The sequence below is a fragment of the Elephas maximus genome, chromosome 6 (genome assembly GCF_024166365.1).
Source record: "Elephas maximus indicus isolate mEleMax1 chromosome 6, mEleMax1 primary haplotype, whole genome shotgun sequence".
NCBI lineage: Eukaryota > Metazoa > Chordata > Mammalia > Proboscidea > Elephantidae > Elephas > Elephas maximus.
Genome location: NC_064824.1, coordinates 102,289,541 through 102,311,405, shown reverse-complemented (window position 1 = coordinate 102,311,405; position 21,865 = coordinate 102,289,541). Strand labels below are relative to the sequence as shown.

The 21,865-nt window shown below is 40.7% G+C and overlaps 1 protein-coding gene across 3 annotated transcripts in view; it reads right to left on the bottom strand.

The window, feature by feature from the left end:
- Window positions 1-21,865, bottom strand: part of CD28 (CD28 molecule) — a 39,821-nt gene that overhangs the window by 12,560 nt on the left and 5,396 nt on the right. The window contains exons 1-3 of one of the 3 annotated variants that reach the window (XM_049887932.1): window positions 7,537-7,879; window positions 3,324-3,511; window positions 2,769-3,125 (exon numbers count right to left, since the gene is read on the bottom strand). In XM_049887932.1, coding sequence (XP_049743889.1) covers window positions 2,769-3,096 — 328 coding nt within the window. In that variant the 5' untranslated portion in view covers window positions 3,097-3,125; window positions 3,324-3,511; window positions 7,537-7,879. Of the gene's footprint in view, window positions 1-2,768; window positions 3,126-3,323; window positions 4,206-7,536; window positions 7,880-21,865 lie in introns of those variants that run through there. The other 2 variants (XM_049887931.1, XM_049887930.1) reach the window with 2 other exon arrangements.

The window sequence follows — 21,865 nt, the reverse complement described above, 5'->3', positions numbered from 1 at the left end:
AAGCAAAGTGGCTGAGTGCAGAGGAGATAGGACACTGTTTTCGAGTGATGAGATGGTGAACTAATAATTCCAAGAATTCATCAGGCACAGATTTTCGAGTGAGAGGTGACAATGGAACTTGAGCCCCTGGTAAGCCTCAGGGGGACCATTCTGACCTTTCTCCATAGCTTGAGTAGTTTGTTTTTTTTTTTCAATTACATCTTTGTGTGTGTGTGGGTGTGTGTGTGTGTGTGTGTATGCGCGTGTGTGCACGCTTTAGGTGAAGGTTTGCGGAACAAATTAGTTTCTTATTAAACAATTAATACACATATTGTTTTGTGACATCGGTTGCCAACCCCAAGACATGACAACACCCTCACCTTCTTGACCCATAACTTGATTTTTAATATTGCAAATTATTAAAGGATCTTTGGTGTCCTCTCTGGTTCTAATATTTTATGATTCTTGAATAGAACTCTATAATCTAAAATTAATTCAATTTTCAAAGTATTTATTACCAGGATATGGTAGGACAAAAAGTCTGTGAACTTGATTTGGATCCTCCACATGCAAAAAAATGGGCCCAAATTAATAATCTAAATTAAGTATATTCTGAAAATATTAGTTTCATATTTAACCTCCATTTTAAGAAACTATGTAAATGATACGCTAAAGTAGAAGACAGGCAATACTTTATACTAATGTAGTATACCATTCGTATAGAAAAAAATGTTTCACTCTTAGCTTCCATAGTCTGCATGATTTTTTTTTTAACCTTGGGCTTGATCCAACTATAATATTCTACCAGGATATTATATAACAAACCAAACCCATTGCCGTTGAGTCGATTCCAAATCATAGCAACCCTATAGGACAAGGTAGAACTGCTCCATAGGGTTTCCAAGGAGCACCTGGTGGATTCGAACTGCCGACCTTTTTGGTTAGCAGCCTTAGCTCTTAATCACCATGCTACCAGGGTTTCCCCAGGATATTACAGGTATTAAAAATCTGAATGGAACTCAGCAAGCAAAATATTCACACATTAATTGCCTATATTTTGCCAGAACACAGAACTTATTCTGCCATATTAAGTTAATGGTGCCTTCCTTAATAAATAAGTAAATAAAAATAGTACCCTATTCTTCATCAGAAATGCTCTGTTCTGACATAGAAGAAAGAATATTTATTGGAATTATACCAGTATTAAGAAATACAAAACTGAACATATACCTTATTTAGCATTCTACAGAAAGAAAAAGCTGTAGTATATGCAAGAAATATACAAAAAAGCTACTTGACCTCTCTCAATTTTGTTTGCTCTTAGCAATAAACTATTTTTTTTAGTTTGGAAGCCTAACGATTTTTCTTCCCAACATTTAGAAAGAGTACAATTGCAACATAAACCCAGTAAATTTATTTCCACTAATTCCAGAATACTACTTAATAATACTGAGTTTTAGGCAATGAAGATGTTGGGTCCTTGAAGATCACAGAGTTGGTTAATGGCAAATTTTATGTCCCCTAGTTAGTCCAGCATCCTTTGGACTAATTTTGGAAAATGGGTGGCAGAGGTGGGGGGCATTTTTGCAGAGAAAGACCATGGAACACAAAAAGACTAAAAGCCCAAGTCTATGAATTAACTGAGACTACAACCCATTCTTCCTGAGTTCTGATACATTAAATCCAACTTCTTCTTGTATCTGAGCCTCGGGTTTACATTAAATTTACCTAAAGTAATTTGGCCTTTGTCCTTGGTTCCTTGAAATGTCTGGAGTAATTGAGGTGCCTTTCTTAATTTATGGGTCTCCAGACCACACCTGACAGTTCATGCTAATGGGATAATTCAGGTGGGGCCTGGCCAGTCCAGAAAGACCACCTTGTGATAGCAGCTGACCTCAGGAGAGGTAGACTAATTCAATCAATCATACCTACGTAATGGGGCCCCAATAAATGCTCTGGATAGAGAAACCTCAGGAGCTTCCTGGTTGGCAAAACACCTTGATGCAGGTGGAAGGGTAGTACGTCACTTTTTGAGACAGGGAACCTCCACAGTGGGAGCCCTCCCACACCTCACCCATACATCTCTTCATGTATATCCTTTTTCCTATAATAAAACTATAATCATAAGTGCTTTTGTGAGTTCTGACTCATTCTATTAAATTATCAAACCCAAGGAAGTAGTGAGAATCAGCAGGTGAGAAATGAGAGGGCCCTGGAGACCCCCAAGCTTATGGCTGGCAACCTCAAGGGGTAGGGTAGGGGGAAACCCCTCAATTTGTAGTCAGCAGATCTTAAGTCAGGCGAGCCCTGGGGACTCCCAAATTTGTGGATGGTGTCTGAAGTCTTGGGCGGACCTGGCAGTCTGGAGGACTGTGACCTTGAATGTCTGAGGTCTGCCCCAGCTCTGGGTGCTTCAGGTCATAGGAAGAAGTGCTGCACGGGCAGCTGGTGTCAAAGCAGAAGTGGAATAGACTTGATAACACATTGATTTCGATTGGTCAGCATTTCTGGTGTCAGAGAAATGAAAAGTGGGATTTGTTTGATTCCTTACACTGAGCTTACATTTTAAAGGAAGAGCTTAACATTTCTCCGCCATGATCCACTCGATGGAGAATACTCCCATGAGTGATCTGTTATTTATTATTATTTATTATTAGACATTATTTAACTTTATTAATATCACATCACTTAGGGCATATTTAATCTCTCCACTGACCATGACCTAGTTTTCAAGACTGCAGTTGAAAACCGTTGCTTTAGGGTGGGACATAGTTAGAGTTGCATATTACCTTTCACATGGATAATGGTTCCATTGTTCTTCTCATTGTGTATGTAAGGAGGCGGATACATGACCTCGATTTTGCAGAAGTAAATGTCCGTTTGGTTAACGTACAAATTCCAGAGGTAGAATGTCACTGTTTCATTGCCCAGTTTCCCATCACAGTTGAATCCCGTATTTGAGTGAAACTGAAGCTGATGGGAGTAATTCCCATTCACAACACAGACTTCCACGTCACTATCCACTCCCTTATAAAGGGCAGCTTGGAATTCCTTGGAGAAGAGGTTGTTAGTATACTCGCAGCTAAGGTTTACCGCATTGTTGTACGCCACGAGCATCGGCGCCTGCTTCACAAAAATCTTGTTTTCTGGAGGAAAAAAATCATTTGTTTAGAACAAAGGTATAAGAATGATTTTTTTTTTTCCGAAGTCAAGATGTATTCATTAACAAAACAAACAGGGCCTTTCTCTTAGCAGAAGAAGATGCAGGAGCTCTTCGGGAAATAATTATACCTAGAGTTTAAAGGAGCCCTGGTGGTATAGGGGTTAAGAGTTCGGCTACTTACCAAAAGGTAGGCAGTTCAAATCCACCAACTGCTCCTTGGAAACCCTATGGGGCAGTTCTACTCTGGCCTACAGGGCTGTATGAGTCAGAACCGACTTGATGGCACGCCCATCAGCAGCAGAGTTTAAAAGTTGGCATCCTGATGTTATTTTTTCCTCCTTGGAATGAAACAATGGATCATGTTTTCACCTGGAAGGGAGAATGTGCCCTTCTGTTGGCATTGAGCACCACAGCTATGCACCCCGAATTTTTGAATCTGTATTGAGACTCCCAGGATGTTAATCGTGCATTGGGCTGATGTACTGCTTGAGTGGTACACTTGGAAATGGCTTTTAACGCCTGACACAGCTGTACAAATATTTCTGTTTTTAAGTTGTAGTACAGGCTTTTGTGAAGGAATTGAAATGTTTTGAAACATTTTGACTCTTTTTATTGGCCATTCCAAGAGTAGGATATAGCGGGAAAAAAAAAAAAAAAAAAAAAAACCCAAAGGGTTTGCTTTAATTTATCTGCAAATAGCCTCCACAAGAAATTCACGTTTTTGTCCCCTTAAATCACAGAAGATGGAAAAGGTCCACAAGAGCTATCTCTATGATCCAGCTTTGACTTCTGTGTTATCCCCATAAAAGAGCAAAGAACCTCAAGACCTTCTACTTCAATTTCTTCACTTTAAAGGCAAAGAACCTGAATCTAGATTATAAAATCCATGAAGAAAAAGAATATGTCTATCTCTTTTACTCCTGTGTCCCATTGCCTGGCATAGAACAATCTATTCAAACGTGTTTGTGTGTTTGTTTGTTTAATGACTGTACGAGACCTGGAGATATTAGATGCTTTGTCTAAAGTCACTGAACAAATGGTAGACAAAACTAGGACTAAAATTCAAGTCAGCTAGAAGCACGAATTTCAATACAAAAAATTTTTTGCTATTGTTTTGAGGTATGCTAATAATTATCTACTTAACATTTTAAAAGAAAAAAAAAGGGAATTTGAAGCAACACCCTACACACCTACACTGAAAAGCCGATGAAATGAGACTTAAATGAAGTTTATAATTTAACTAGAATTTGAATTCAAGAACTCAGGAGTTTTGTTTTTGCTTTGGGAAGGAAGGAGCTTCATATGACTAAGTTACTAACAGCTTTTCATCTCCTACGTAGTTCTCAATGCTGGCTGCACGCCAGGAATTTTTTTTAAATACCTGTACCCGTGTCCAAGTACTGCTCCCATAAAGTCTCATTTAATTAGTCTAGGCTGAGGGTCATTATTTGTTTGGGTTTCTGGTTTGTTTTCTTCTTTTTTTTAATAGGAACTATATCGAGATATAATTCACACACCATAAAGTTCACTCTTTTAAAGTATACAATTCAATAGATCTTAGTATATTCAGAGAGCTGTACATCAATCACCACTATATAATTTCAGAACATTTTCATCATCCCAAAAAGAAACCCCATGCCCATTAGCAGTCACTCCCTGTTCTTCCTTCCCTCTAATCCATGGCAATTACTAATTTACTTTCTGTGTCTACGGATTTGTCTCTTCTGGGAGCTTTATATAAATGGAATCCTACAATATGTGGTCTTTTGTGTCTGGCTTCTCTCACTTAGCATAGGTTTTCAAGGCTCATCCATGTTGTAACGTGTATCAGAACTTCATCACTTTTTACAGCCAAGTAATATTTCACTGTATGAATATACCACATTTTGTTTTTCCATTCATCAATTGTTTCTATTTTTGCTGTTATAAACATTGGTGCTATGAATATTCCCGTACAAATCTCTGTGTAAACATCTGTTTTCAATCATCTTGGATATAGACCTTGGAGTAGAATTGCTGATTCATGTGAGAATTCTATATTTAACTTCTGAGGAACTCTAAAACTGTTTTTCAAAGCAGCTGCATCATTTTACATTCCCACTAGCAAGGTATGAGGGTTCCAGCTTCTCCACATCCTTGACAACATTTGTTATTGCCCATCTTTTTTTTTACTACAGCCACCCTAGTGGGTAGGAAGTGGTTGCAGTGACTAAGAGCTATGGCTGCTAACCAAAAGGTCGGCAGTTCAAATCCACCAGAGGCTCCTTGGAAACCCTATGTTCCACCTATAAGACAGTTCCACCCTGTCTTATAGGGTTGCTGTGAATCGGAATTCACTCAGTAGCAATGGGTTATGGTTTTTGTTTATTTGTTTGCTTAAGGACTAATGATATTGAGCATCTTTTCGTGTGTTTATTAGTCATTGGTATGTCCTTTTTAGAGAAACGTCTATCCAGATTATTTGCCTATTTTTGGATTGGGTTATTTGTCTTTTTATTGCTGACTTGTAAGAGTTATTTACATATTTTGGATGCAAATTCCTTATCAGATACATAATTTGCAAACATGCTCTCCTATTCTGTGGCTTATCGTGGGTATTGTCTTAAAAGTTCTCTCAGTTGATTCTAACAGTCAGTTAGGACTGAAAACCACTATGGCTTAACAAAAGGAACTGCTTGGTGACGCAGTGATTAACTACCAGCTGTTAGCTGAAAGGCCAGTAGTTCAAATCTATCAGCAGTTCTGCAGAAGGAAGGCCTGGCGATCTGCTCCCATAGACATTATAGCCTAGGAAACCCTATGGTGCAGTTCTACTCTGTCGTATGGGGCCACTATGAGTCAGATTTGACTCAGCAGCACCTAACAACAACAACATGCCTTAACAAATGTCTCAGCCTTTGGCATATTATAATCACCTTAGGAACTTTAAAAACTCTTGCTTTTCCAGGAAGTACCCCAGGCCAACTAAATCAGAACCTCTGGGTGTGTGATCTAGGCAGCAGCATTTTTACATTGTTGTTGTTTTTAGGTGCCGTAGAGTCGGTTCTGACTCGTAGCAACCCTATGCACAACAGAACGAAACACTGCCCGGTCCTGCGCCATCCTTAACAATTGTTGTTATGCTTGAGCTCATTGTTGCACCCACTGTGTCAATCCACCTCGTTGAGGGTCTTCCTCTTTTCCTCTGACCCTGCACTCTGCCAAGCATGATGTCCTTCTCCAGGGACTGATCCCTCCTGCAAACATGTCCAAAGTATGTAAGACGCAGTCTTGCCATCCTTGCCTCTAAAGAGCGTTCTGGCAGCACTTCTTCCAAGACAGATTTGTTCGTTCTTTTGGCAGTCCATGGTATATTCAATATTCTTCGCCAACACCACAATTCAAAGGCATCAACTCTTCTTCGGTCTTCCTTATTCACTGTCCAGCTTTCACGTGCATATGATGCGATTGAAAATACCATGGCTTGGGTCAGGCGCACCTTAGTCTTCAGGGTGACATCTTTGCTCTTCAACACTTTGAAGAGGTCCTTTGCAGCAGATTTGCCCAATGCAATGCGTCTTTTGATTTCTTGACTGCTGCTTCCATGGCTGTTGATTGTGGATCCAAGTAAAATGAAATCCTTGACAACTTCATATTTTTATATTAGGTGACTCTAATTTGCAGCCAAGCTTGAGAACCAGTGGCCTGACAGATGAAACCTCACTTATCCTGAAATCCACAGGTCTTCACAGGCTTGTCCAACATCATTTTCTCAAACCAATACTCTCCGAGTTAGCCAGGCCATTTAAGTCAAGATCCCAGGACCACAGTGAGCATTCCTATCTCCAAAGTATACTTTGTGCACTTAACTCCATGGCATAGGATGCCTGTGTCTCCCTTCTCTGATCTCAAGACAATTACTTTCTGCATCACTCATTTGCCATTCGATCAGGTTCTGTCTTTTGAACACTTCTTGTTTCATAAGATTCAATTTGTTTAGCTTTTGATTTGTGAGTATTTCTTCTAGGCACCCAGTTTCCATGTATCTTGAGAGCAAGGACTATATTATGCTTCTTTGTATAATACTGTGCAAGTAATAGAAGCTCAGTAAATAATTGATGGGTAAAAGATGGTAATCTGCCTATACTATTCTTCTCAGCAGCTAGGTCTGACTACAATCTCTTTAAGTCCTTGTTCAAAATCTGTATCTTAAAAACAACTTTAGCTTCATTTCTTATTCATTCAACAAACATTCCCCAAGAGCACTGAAAAGTAAACATGTGAAGAAGCAAAATGTTCAACCTTCCTTGATATGAAAACCAACTTGGTTTTGTTTTTGTTTTCTTAGAAAGAGTCATTGGGAGTATTCTAATAGGTAGGGCAACCAATCCCAATAAGAAATGGCAGCATTTCACCTCCTTTTCAGAGACTGCTGGTAAAGACATCATATTTCTGCTTACTGAGCCCTCCAGGCACTGTGTTTCTGTTCCGGGATTTGGATTCCGCTTCAGTGGGCATTCAAATTCTTCCTGACCTGCTTTGGAGGGCTGATATAAGAAAAAAAGTAAGAGTGGGACTTCTTTGTGGGGATAAAATGGAGACTGTGGGCGTTAAAACTAAGTGAGGCTGGAGAAAAACTTGGGGAGTCTAACTCAGTATGTGACAGCTTCCCAAGATGGCACATAGGAAAGAAAAATCGATTTCCCAAAGATGAGCAGGGCTTAGTTCCTGCCTTCAGGTGGCTCACAGTCTGGTGAGGAGAAAAGATACATAAACTGACAGCTACTTAAAAAAGAGTAGCACAGTGGGGGAAACAGAGAAGGACTTCTGGAGGAGGTGACTCCTGGCCTGAGTCCTGAAGGATTATGCAGCCTTTGATTTGACTAAATTTTACTGAGTAGAAGTTAGCCAGGCTAATATGTCTCCACGTTGGGGATTGGGGTGAGGTGGGAGTGTGTTTATGTATGGAGTGTATGTGTATAGGGGTGAAGTAGCAACTGTGAGAATACAAGGACAGAAAGAAGCAGTGGGGATAAGGAGATGAGAAACAGTATGGCAGGTGTAGAAAATTATGGCTACCTCAATTTTGCTGGACCATGTGTTGTGATAGACAAAACTGGCCAAGCAGGCAAGATTCACGTATTAGGGAGCTTGGGTTCTCTCCTGCAGGTGACAGGTACCTACTGAAGGATTTTAAGCAGAAAAGTGACATGTACAAGTTTTAATTTTATGTAGACCATTTTAGCAAAAATGTGGAGGATAAATGAGAAGGGTACAAGAGTGAAAACACGGAAACCAATTAGGATAGAATTGTAGTAGTCTAGGCAAGGGGTGGTAAGGGCCGGAATGATGATTAGAAAGAAATGGATAAACTCAAGAAATATTTACAGGCTAAACCTGGCAAAACTCAGCATTGGCTTACTTGTGGTGAGTGGATGAGGAGGAGCAAAAATGACTGTTTTTAGTCCAGTAAGCGACCAGTAAGCAACACTGTTTTCATTATGCCTACAACTCTTCTTCATTCATTATGTTACCGTAATAGATAGCTCAGAAACTGAAGTGAAGTTTGGACATCTGGGGTATGAAAGAGACCTTCTTCCAGCCTGAAGGATCACTGCAAAGAACATGCAAGTTACCTCAAAGGTTACTGAATGCCCATCTGACTACCTGGAGTTTATTCCAGTGTTTGCTGTTTTCCAGAAGGGAGAAGCAGTCGTCTTTCTCTCCTGAGACTATTTTTCCTGCATAAGTGAGCTAACTGGAAGATAGAGTTTCCTTCTGTTCTATCATGGAGCCTCCAAAATTCAGACCTTAGCATTGTTGAGATTGATCAGCTTTCTCTTGAGCCCATTCTACCTCAGCACTACAAATTGAGAAACTTCTTAAGGAGGAACAATTCAAGATCCCAGTATCTAGACTGGCTGTTCCATATTTAATATTCTCTTGGCTGATGGCATATCCAGTGATAGATCAAGAGAAGGAAAAAGAATGTTTTTTTTTTGTTTTGTTTTGTTTGTTTTTGTTTTTTGCTAGGATTTTGTTGGGAAAGAGCTTGAAACTATTGTTTACATGACATTTTACAAAAAGACAACGTCCAAATTATCTGTCAATGCTTACTTTCTTCCCTCTTCCATGTCAACACAGATAATTTAATAATTAGCTGGCCTTTAAACATAGGTATTGTGCTAGGAGCAGTTTGCTAATATGCGCAACTCTGTGGCTAACAGCCTCCTACTTTAGGGTCCAAGCTGAGCTCAGGGTTGGCTGATAAAAACCTCTTGTGTTTCAACAGTTATATCTTAGCACCTGGTCCATCCTTGGTTCATGTCAATCACTCAGAGGAGCCCTAGTGGGAAATCTCTCATAAGACCTCACAATCATAATCACAGGACCTCTGAATCCACATTGGCTTTGGATAGCCACAAAATGAAGGAAATCCACTTTTGGTGGTAGAAAAAGATAACCAGTTGCTCCATGTGATACTGAGTATACCTGACCATCATGACTTCCAGTAGACACAATATTTCTAATTCTCTCATTTTTTTCTTAAAATGGAGCATTATGAAAATACACAATTCCGGTGGCGCAAAAGGTCAGCAGTTTGAATCCACCAACTGCTCCTTGGGAACCATATGGGGCAGTTCTACCCCATCCTATAGGGTCTCTATGAGTCTGAATCGACTAGATGGCAACGGGTAAATACCTTGCTAAGGAATCCTGGTGGAGCACTAGGTAACCACTATGGCTGCTAACCAAAAGGTTGGCAGTTTGAATCCACCAGCCGCTCCTTGGAAACCCTGTGGGGCAGCTCTACTCTGTCCTATAGGGTCCCTATGAGTCAGAATCAACTTGACAGCAATCGGTTTGTGAAATAATAACATGCATAAATCAAAGCAGCAGATAACCAGAACATCAAATGGTATTTGGCTTTGATATGCACTTTGGTTCTCTGAGTTTCTGGGAATTCACAGTACTTTAAATAACTTAAGGCCATATTGTAGACTAGACTCGAAAGAAACTACAAAAATATTTAGACTCCCATACTAACTTCTATTTCATTCCTTCTTGCTTTCTAGTTCATACTAGGGGTAGAAAGCATCTTTCTCAGGCTAATTTGACCTTAGCCACCCTACACTTTTTCCTCTCCTCCCTCCTTTTGCGAGTGGTTAGGCCAGGTCTACCTAGGTCAAATCTATTAGGTTAAAAGAGAAACACTGTCAGCCCATAGATTGCATTTGCCTGTCAACCTATAGACTGTATTTGCCTGCAGTATCAAAGGAAGGAGCCTTGATGGCATGGTGGTAAAGAGCTCAGCTGTAAACCAAAATGTCGGCTGTTTGACTCCACCAGCCCTTTCTTGGAAACCCTATGGGGCAGTTCTACTCTGTCCTATAGGGTTGTTATGAGTCAGAATCAACTCTATGGCAATGGGTTTGGTTTGGATAGTATCAAAAGATTGACTAGACTGACATTTCTCTAACTGAATTGATGAGTTGTTTTGATGATGAATTTAGTGCTTTGCTTTTCAAAGCCTTTCCTAGCAGCTAAACCAGCTAAAGGTGTGGAGACAGGAAGCAGTAACCTCAAACCTCTTTCCTTCACAACTCCTGCTCAACAACAGGCAACATGAAGAGTAAGATTGGAGGCGAGAAGGTACTTATCTACTGCTTATGAGTGAGACAATGAGAGCTACCAGATCTCCCACAGATAATCTGTGAATCTTGTGATACAGTTGACTTCTGGAAAATTAAAAGTTGCTTGTGCTTCCACGAGAATAAGAGGGGACAAAAGTTTGGCTACAAAAAAAAAATCTTTCCCTCCTCCCTTATTGTAAATGGTTCAATTGCTATGTTTAGTAGCAAAGCCAGCCATCTGCAGAGGTGGAGTGGATAACCATCTCGAAGGTGTAGCTTCAAGCATGCTTGGATTTCCCAAGAAGATAAAGCCTAAACTGCAATGTGGGAAACACACTGACTAGAGTTAGTAACTATGGCCTACATTCGTAAGACTACCAAATGCTTTCTCCATATCAACCTATGAAGTCAATCGGCAGGACAGTCATTTTCATTTTCATTTTACAGATGAGAAAACTGAGGTCAAGTGACTTGCCAAAGGCTACAGGGCAAGTAAGTGACCCTTGGGACTTGAACTCATGCCTCATGACTTCTAATATATTGTTCTTTTCCCTATGCCAGTTTGCATCAAAATTTCAATACAATTTCAGTGATTGATTCTAAACCCTCTCAAAGTTGGACTTGATAGAGAGAATGGCACTGGGTGTCTGAAATAAGAGTTAGGAGGAGTAAGATACCATTGAATACGGGAGTAATGGAGTAGGAAGAGGAGTGGACTAAGAAATTTTTCACTTCTTCCACCATTTTACTAGAGCACCATCCTGCAAAAATTGCTCAGATAAAAGGAAACTTGGAGATGATTTAAGCCAATCCTTCCTTTTATAGAAGAGGCAACTGAAAACAAAAGAAGTAATAACTTTTTAGATAAGATTACACCAATAGTAGAAGAGCTAAAATAGACTTTTATCTATTTGTGTAGCCTATCAATAATCCTTTAAATCATGAATAAACAGAAGAACAATTTTGTTCATTCAGCAAGATTGGATTGATTTCACTGTCATATTTAGAAAAGGTGTTTCCAAACATTTCTGCATCTACTACTACACAGAAACAAAACATTTTGTTTACATTTTCAGATCTTGCCAGACCTGGACCCTAGATAAGATCTATAGTCAATATGGTCACATGAAGGGACTTTTAGAAACTATTTCAGATCTACAAACTATTATTATACCATTGCAGCTCTTCAATTTCAACTTGCCCATGTGTTTAATAAGAGGGTGGACATTAGTCAACACATAAAAACCACTTTCCAGCCTAAGCCTCACTGGGTAATTTCTTCACTTCAGAATCTTTTTGAAATACATTTGTTTGTCATTTTAAAATTGATGATATATACCATCTTTCCTTTTCTATATTCTAACAGTATGGAGAAAAGAAATCACAAGAAGAGATTGGTAACTAGAGAGTGGAATAAGAAGCACTCAGGACTGAAGCACACACAGAGGAGTTAAGCATGCACTTTTACTCAGCAATGTGATTTTCCTTCAGAACTTCTTAAGAACTTTACTGGAGTCCATCCGTGCACAACATAGTCAGAGTTCCTTTGGCAGTTTAAAATCAGGTTGTAAGATTGTCATCATGCTGTTTCCTTTTTTTAAATTCTGACTGAACAGAATTTAATGTTCTTAGGCAGGAACCAAAGAAAATGAAAGCTTTCTATTTTCAACTTCTTGCCCTGTGATGTTTGTGAACTTATTGTGAAGGCGATGCTAGTTTCCCTGGCACAAAAGAATACCTCCCTCCTGACCACAGAGCTGGTTAAGTTACCGTAACTTTCCTCTGAGTACATTTCCTGTTTGGGTCCAGGATACCCTTCACCATGTGGCCATGTGACTGCTTGCTCCTTTTCAGGCTCTGTAAGGGGCGGACTGCCCCATAAGCCAATCCAGTATCTGCTCAGGAACCTGTGAGGCAAACTGTGCTTTCCGAGAGGAAAGGGGGATTCAACAGCCTGTGACTATGGTAACTCGAGCTGGTGGCTTAGCCTCATACAGATGTGAGAAAGAGGAGTACAAACGTTTACCAGGCTACAGCATCTTTTGCCCATCCCCTCTGAGCTACTAGGAATAAAGACAAAACTGTGAATAACCTATCACACTTTAAAAGGCCACAGGCTATCTAAAATTTCTCTTAAAATGAAAAAAATAACTGAATTACACTTTCCAAATAACTTTGTGGACATATTATCTACTTTTCTCCTGACTGCCCATCTTGAAACTTTCCTCATTTTCACAAGGAATAGAGATTTAAGAAAAGTCTCTCGGAAAAAAAAGAGTACCTTTGAATAAGCATGATATACACACACATACATTGTCTCATTCAGGGTCCCAAAAGAGCACAGATGGCACACTCAAAATTGGACAATAGGAGGAGGGTTTGTTTACAAAAGGACCGTTGTCAAAGTCGTGACAGTAGCAGAACCACAAGGGGTAGTGCTAGAACCTGTGGCTAGCAGCAGTGGAATCATTACCACCCTAGATCTAAAAAGCTGAAGGGGGGATAGAAAGTACTGGAACGGACAGAAAAGAGAGGTGTGTAGAGGAGGCCCTCATGACAGAAGCAATGACTTCTGTCGAGGGACACAGACAAGCCAAGCAATCAGCCCTGTCCAAGATTGTAAATGTCACAGCTATTGGTTATATCAAGCACATTAACTCTTATCAATATAAAGTACAATTTTTAAACATCTAAAGAGACCTTGGAGCCCTGATGGCATAGTGGTTAAGAGCTCAGCTGCTGTTATGGATTGAATTGTGTCCCTAAAAAATATGTCAACCTGCTTAGGCCATGATTCCCAGTATTATGTGGTTGCCCTCCGTTTTGTGATTGATGTACTTTTCCTATGTGTTGTAAATCCTAATCTCTGCCTGTGGCTAATGAGGCAAGATTAGATTATGTTAAAGAGGATTAGGGTAGGATGTAACACCCTTGCTCAGATCACATCCCTGATCCAATGTAAAGAAAGGGAGTTTCCCTGGGGTGTGGCCTGCATCACCTTTTATCTTACAAGAGATAAAAGCAAAGCGAACAGAGAGTGAGGGACCTCACACCACCAAGAAAGCAGCACCGAGAGCAGAGTGTGTCCTTTGGACCCAGAGTTCCTGCACGGAGAAGCTCCTAGACCAGGGCAGATTGATGACAAGGACCTTTCTCCAGAGCCAACAGAGAGAGAAAGCCTTCCCCTGGAGCTGGTACCCTAAATTCAGACTTCTAGCCTCCTAGACTGTGACAGAAGAAATTTCTTTTTGTTAAAGCCAACCACTTGTGATATTTCTGTAATAGCAGCACTAGATGACTAAGACAGCTGCTAACCAAAAGGTCAGCAGTTCAAATCCACCAGCTGCTCCTTGGAAGCCCTATGGGGCAGTTCTACTCTGTCCATAAGGTCACTATGAGTTGCAACGGACTCGATGGCACTTAACAACAACAACAACAAAGAGACCTTGGAGTCCCTGGATGGTGCAAAGGGTTAACACACTCAGCTACTAACCGAAATGTTGGAAGTCCAAGTATACCCAGAGGCACTTCAGGAGAAAGAACTGGTGATCTACTTCCAAAAAATAAACCACTGAAAGAATGAAGAACACCAAAGACACAAGATAATTATGAGCCTAAGAGACAGAGAGGACCACATAAACCAGAGACTACATCAGCCTGAGACCAGAAGAACTAGACAGTGCCCAGCCACAACCAATGACTGCCCTGACAAGGAACACAACAGAGAACCCCCAAGGGAGCAGGATAGCAGTGGGATGCAGACTTCAAATTCTCATAAAAAGACCAGATTTAATGGTCAGACTGGGACTAGAAGGACCCCAGAGGCCGTGGTCCCCAGACCTTCTGTTAGCCCAAGACAGGAACCATCCCCAAAGCCAACTCTTCAGGCAAGGATTGAACTGGAGTATGGGATGGAAAATGATACTGGTGAAGAACGAGCTTCTTGGATCAAGTAGACACAAGAGACTACTTTGGCATCTCCTGTCTGGAGGGGAGATGAGACGGCGGGGGGGCCAGAAACTGCCTGAATGGACACAAGGAGAGAGAGTGGAGGGAAGGACTGTGCAGTCTCATTAGGGGGAGAGCAATTAGGAGCGTATAGGGTCGCTATGGAGTCGTAATCGACTCGACGGCACTGAGTTTTGAGTTTAGAGCAAGGTGTATGTAAATTTTATATGGGGGACTGACCTGATTTGTAAACCTTCACTTAAAGCACAAAAAAAATTAATTTAAAAAATAATAATAATAGACCACTGGAAGCCCTGTGGAACACAGTTGTACCCTGACACACATGGGGTAGCTGTGAGTCAGAGTCAACTCAACAGCAACTGACATTGGTAAAACGAATTTACTTCAACACAAGCAAATGATACAGGTAACGATAGAAATAGAAGACTGGTTCAGACATTTACTGAACAACTTGTCACCCTGGTCTAGTTTAGGCTCTGCCTGTAGCTCTGATCTGTGTTCCTGTGCATGCAGACACTGGAGTGTCGAGGATGCTTGTCCTTGTCGTTTTAAAAGATTATTGTGCTACATGCAGCTGTCAGAAAGCAACTCAGAGGTCAAATAGTTCTGTAGCAAAAAGTCCCATCTGAGCACTTAGACCTAAGGCATTAATTCTTAAAAGAGAAAAATTATCAAAAAGATCTATAAATAGTTTCTGAAAAGAGATTTTGATATGTCAGAGAATTGTTCTTTGGTATTCTGACTTCTGCCACAACAACCCAGTCACTCATTCAGCAAATAAAAATTAGGATCTAATGTAGTAGGTTCTTTGGGAGACGGGGAGACATAAAAGACGCAGCCTTCTTAGGCTAAACCCTAAGGCAGGTACACAATTAGCCATGTACACTACCTGAGCTCTATTGAAGTTCATCAGAATTCACATGAAGAGGAGTTGTTTCCAAGTGGGCTGGTTCTGAGGCTTTTCTGCAGACTGGCCTTTAGCTGGGCCATAAAGTCTGGAGTAAAATTGACAGGCTAAACCAAAAAATTAAACCAGTTGCCATCAACTCATGGCAGCCACATGTGCGCAGAGTAGAACCGCTCCATAGGGTTTTCAAAGCTGTGACCTTTCAGAAGCAGCTCACCAGACCTTTCTTCTGATGTGCCTCTGGGTGGGTCTGAACTGCCAGCCCTTCGGTTAGTAGTCAAGCACTTAACCATTTGCACCACCCAGGGACTCTGTTAGACAGGCTAGGATGAAAGAAATGTCCTCAGTGTAAGGGCAGATGTGAGAAGGCACAAGATTTATGGGGGACCAGCAGCACATTCCATTTATGTAAGGTAGAAGTAGGAGAAGATGGCTGATACCAATCATGGAGGGTCTTTAACGCCAAGGGGGAAAAAAAACATTGCCATCAAGTAAATTCCAACTCAGAGCAACCCTACAGGACAGAATAGAACTGCCTCATACGGGTTCCAAGGAGCAGCTGGTGGATTCGAACTGCTGACCTTTTGGTTAGCAACTGTACCCTTAACCACTGGTGCCACAAGGGCTCCAAGAAAAGTTGCATGGATTTTACTAGGAAGACAGCAGAAAACATCTTAGTTGAGAATTGTGTGGTAAGTGGTATTTCCGGAAGATGCAGTGTGATTGACTTGCAGCAAGGGTAGAGCTGAGACAGACCAATCAGAAGGGTGCTTCAATAGTATCATTGTGAGTTCATACGCCTGAGCTGTGGAGGTGGCAGCTGGGATGAAAATGATGGACAAGATCTTGGTGCTTGTTGTGCAGAACTGGTGAAACAGGAACTGAAACTGACACTAAGTTCATGGACTGGGCGAGAGAGAAAGTAGAGGCATTGTTGACAAAATTAGGCAAAAATAAAGCGGGAATTCACTTGAGGAAAAGCAGTTGAGTTCAATTTTAGATACATTGTGTTTGAGAGGCAGGGAAGGTGTCCTGGAGGAAAGATCCAGAAGAGTTAGAAATGGGAGCCTGGAACTCGAGGAAGCTAGTCGGGGACTGAGATACGTACATTGGGAAGCCATCCCCACTAGGGTGACAAACAAAAATAAAACTGCTAAAACCACTGCCTACACTACAAGCCATTCTTACAACTCAGAGACACTGACCAGCAGTGCAGGGTGTGAGAATTCGAGGACTGAAATTTCCTAAACAGAAAACAATCTAAACTTGGGTACAATGTGACCCAACCCCTTCAAAGATCTGAAATTTTCCTCACATCGCCAAAATGCTGGAAGGTCAGTCTAAAAGGACAATGTGGCAGAGCACGTTAACTTATAGGAAAGTGGTAGCCATACCAAAAGCCACAAAACCTCTCTCAAAAATCAAATTCTAATACCCTAAAAGTCTGCCTAGAGACCAAATAATAGGTCACCAGGGTTTTGTAGCTTTCCACATAAATATTATGATCGTAATTCTGTTAGTAGATCAAAAGAAATCTACAGGTATCAAGACCAAAACCAAACCAAACCCAGTGCCGCTGAGTAGAGTAGAACTGCCCCATAGAGTTTCCAAGGAGTGCCTGGCGGATTCAAACTGCCGACCCTTTGGTTAGCAGCCGTAGCCCTTAACCACTACACAACCAGGGTTTCCCAGGGGCCTTCTATATTAATATACTATTTTCAACACATATATTTTAATCTAGTAACCCAGTACAAGAGCCATATTTTCTTCTTGAGCCACCCTCATTCTGAGCCCAGAATTAAAGTAACTCTGCAAAGAAGACCGTAGTACATTTTTTCTGTCTGCTCCATTCTCTCTAAATCTTACACTTTTGAAGAGTCTGCTCAGGGCCGCCTTGGCATATACAGAATCTGCTAGGTAAGTGTCATGAGCAGTCTGGAAGTTTGGAAACAATTACTGTGTTGGAACTTAACATTATATAGGAAGACAGGAGACAGCAAAGGAAATTTCGCCCTAAATTCCGGAAGTCATTTCTAAGCACACCATCATCTAAACCTATCGCTGCCGAGTTCATTCCAACTCATATCAACACTACAGGACAGAGTAGAACTGCCTCACAGGGTTTCCAAGGAGCAGCAGGTGGATTCAAACTGCCAACCTTTTGGTTAGCAACTGTAGCTCTTAGCCACTATGCCACCAGAGCTCCACTATCATCTACAATCGTGGCAAATGCTGCAATCCTTGCAAGAGACTTCAGAGATGGCTATGTTTGCAGTTCTTTGTGTTTTCTCCATTAGATCCTAAAAGCATCCAAAAAGAGATGGAGCAGTCGAATTGCCTTACTAGAGCTGATAAAAGATGGGGGGGCGGGGGGAAGGAGTCTTCCACTTTAGAAGTAGTTTTAAGCCAGAAATGGACCAGAGATGTTTTCTAGTACAATCTGCTCATATAACAGGTGAGAAAACTGAGGCCTAGAAAAGTTATGCCACCATGTGACAGGTTAAAACTCCTAATCACATCCCCCTGGCTTTAGCTTTTGAGTTTCAAAAAAGAGAGGGCAAAAGAATAGCAGATGTGGCCTCCCCAAAGCCAAGGTCAAGAAGCCACATCCTTGTTCTGAAAAACAAAAGAAAGATCCTGAGATTAATGTCCCTGACTAGAAACTGGAGCCCAGCCCATAATGCTAGGCAGGGGTGGTCTGAAACTTTTGACCCTGTTGTCTCAGCTATGAACTGAGGCCAAGCCCAGACATACTGTATATTTTAAAGAACCAAGAAAGAATTTTAAGTGTGCTTGGGTTATGCCTTCAAAGTCAAGATATGTATTATACCTTTGCCCTTGTTGATACAGATTTAGCACTATGACGTGTCCTAAGAGAATTAAATATATACATATTTTAAAAAATAGTTTTTAACCTTAGACTTACCAGCATGGAATCACTAGTCTACCCTAACTTTTTCCTAAAGTATCTCTCCCCCTATAAATCTCTTCTTTTCCTCCCCATTTTTCTTAGAGATTGGTCCTCCTCTCTCAGACACTCCCATCTCCTGTGCTGCAAATTTCCCTCCCCATCTCCTAGAGAAACCTGGCCCCATGCTCTTTTCTTCCTGCCTCATTCTTTTCCCTTCTTTCCTAATTGCCCTCTGTCCTTTCCACCCCTGCAACATCTCTCTCTCTCACTCTCTCTCTCATACATACACACATGCACACCTGCACAGCACCTTTATTCTTTGGCTCCTTCCACATGTCAAATGTTATTAAGTTATTCAGTTTGCAAACATTTTTTACATACCTACTATGTACAAAATACAATGGCAGACGTTTGGGCTATAAGATCCTAGTTGTCTTCAGTTTATCTATCAATTTTCTCTCCATCCATGGGCAGGCATTTCTGCCTGCAATTAGTCTTTCTCCACTTTTTCTTAACTTTTCTTTCTCAAAAATTCCTGCTGACATTTTTTTTTTTTGACAAATCCAGCAGCCTTCCCAGCTAGCCTTTGTTCACCTCTTCCTCCCTTTTACATTTAATGCTATTGACCACTGTCTCTTTGAAACTCTTTCCTCCCTTAACTTTAGCAGCACTCCATTAGCCTCATTCCCTTCTTACTCTCCGTCTCCTTTGCTAGCTCATCATCCTCTTCAGCTGACCCCTAACCAAAGGTAATTTCCAGACTCAGTTCAACTCTCTACTTTTCTGCAGTTATACCCTCTCCTTTCCAGTAGCCATCCATTCTCAGGACTTCAGCTTCTTTCCAAAGATGAGAATTCCTAAATATTTTCTCCTCACCCAGTGCTCATATCTGCAGCTGTGGCTGTGTACTGGACAATTTTCTGACATCTCAAGCCATCACGTCAAACCCAATGTGTCTAAAACCAAACTCAGTTGTACAATAAACCTCCAACAACATCTTGATTTCACATGGTGATACCACTGTTCTGTTAAACCCAAAACCCTGGAATCATTCTTGATTCCTCCCTCTCTCTCATCCTCACCCCAAACTAGGCATTAAACCAAACCTGAACCTACTGCTGCCTAGTCGATTTCAACTCACACTAACCCTACAGGACAGAGTAGAACTACCCTATAGCATTTCCAAGGAACTCCTGGTAGATCCGAACTGCCGACCTTTTGGTTAGCAGCGGAGCTCTTAACCACTGCACCACCAGGGCTCCCAACTAGCTATGAAGTCCTGGCATTTCTACTTTCAATACATATGTCATAATAATCACTTTATTTCTGTTCCCACCCTTGTCACCCAAATTCTAGTCTACTACAATTCCTGGTGAAGCGGCAGGGTATTTTTTATAACTTGGTCTCCTTGCCATCAGTCTCCATCCATATCTTCTAGACCACCCTGCTCGTTGCTTTCAAAACTTTTGAGTTGCTTCACAATGCCTTGAAAGTAAACTTTGGTCTTCTGGTATCAATTATTCAAGCCTTTCTTTAACCTAGCTCTACCCTACTTCTCCAGCCCTCTACACATTCAAACTGACCATATTCCTGTTCCAAGAACATGTCACAGTATTTTTTTTGTTGTTGTTTAATTTATTTGTGTTGCTTTTCCTTCCTGAGGAAACATAACATTGGTAAGAACATGAACCCTGGAGCAAGACTATCCGGATTTACACACTTACTAGCTCTGTGACCATGGACAAGTTGCTCTGCTTGTTCTGTGCCTCAATTTCATCATCTGCATGATAGTGAATAATCAGAGTACCTACTTTGCAGGATTTGGGAGAAGATTCAATGATTTTAAAGGGGAAAATCAGATAGAATAGTGCCAGGCATGTTATAAGTGTTAGCTAGCAACTATTATTATCAGCATCCATTCAAATCTTATCTACCTTTAAAGTCTAGCTCAATTCCTAGCTTGCCATAAAGACTTACCATCCTACATTAATCTTCCTAGAGGATTTTATGCTTCCGCATTTTGGCTCCAATTCATTTATTCCTCCTTCAACAAATGTTTACTGAGCACCTACAATGTTTCTTGCACTACGTGTGGTACTGAGGATGGATAAATATGAATACGACATGATCCTGTCCTCAAGGAGCTCAAGGTCTAGTGGAAAAAAAAAAAAAAAAGCATGTCAACACACAATGACAATACAGTTATAGTAAGAGCTAAAACAGAAAAAAGGCACAGGGTTCTCTGGGAACCCTCAGGAGAGATTACTTCATTTTACCATTTAGAGTCTCCGAGAAGGCATCTTCGAGTTGGAGGTACAGGGGACATTCCAGGTTATAAGAATTAGATACCCAAAGTCATTAAGGCATCAAATAGCATGGTGAGGTAGAAGACTACCAAGGTTATCAATTATGTGTTTCTAGATGTTATCTCCTGTTATACTTAGGCTTCTCAACTAGACTGTAGAGTCTACGAAGGCTGAGAGAACTCGATTAATTATACAAGTGGCTCTTGTGTGCTAATTAAGTCTTTATATTTCTTTTCCTCTTTTTATATTCCCCCAGACCCTAATAGGAATTGAAATATAACAGAGGTCTAATAAACATTTGGTAGATTCAGTTTCACTCCCATTGGAATTCCTCTTACAAGCCCATAATAAAGGCTGTAGTATCTACGGAAAGCTCAAGGAAGTAGATCTTGCACTAAGATATCAAATGAAAGACAAATAGGACCTGAATGGGCAAAGGAGTGGACAGAGAATTCCAAGAGGGAAACAGCATGAGTAAGATCATAAAGGCAGAGTACAGGTGTGTGGGGCAATGAAGAAACCTGTAAAATTGTGGTTGAAAAACTTATATTAGGGTATGAAAGAAGATACTTTGCATAAAGAAGTGTCCAACTAAAGGGCAAAGTGAAATGTCAGGAAACATTGTAGAATCATCTTTCTATTAACGTCTTCGAGGAACCACCAAAACTTCCTTTTCTATAAATTTAGAGATGTGTAAGTTCCCTCCTATCTCTGAATGTCTGTGGTTGAATTCAACAAGCCTGTGGATGTTTCTGCTTATAATTGTTTTCAGTAAGTGACACAGGTAGGAATGGAGTATCATTTACCATGGGCCTAAATTAAAAGAAAGAAAATTCTAGGAAGGCTTCACAATTCTCATTTTTACTTTTTTGACACCTAAAGTGAGATTTTGTATCTATTATAGCACATAGGATAATCTTGCACATAGAAGGGATTCGATAAAAACCTGTCGAATTGAACACGAATGAGGACCCAAGCATAAGAAGAAGCAGGCATTTTAAAGACAGGACTTAAGAG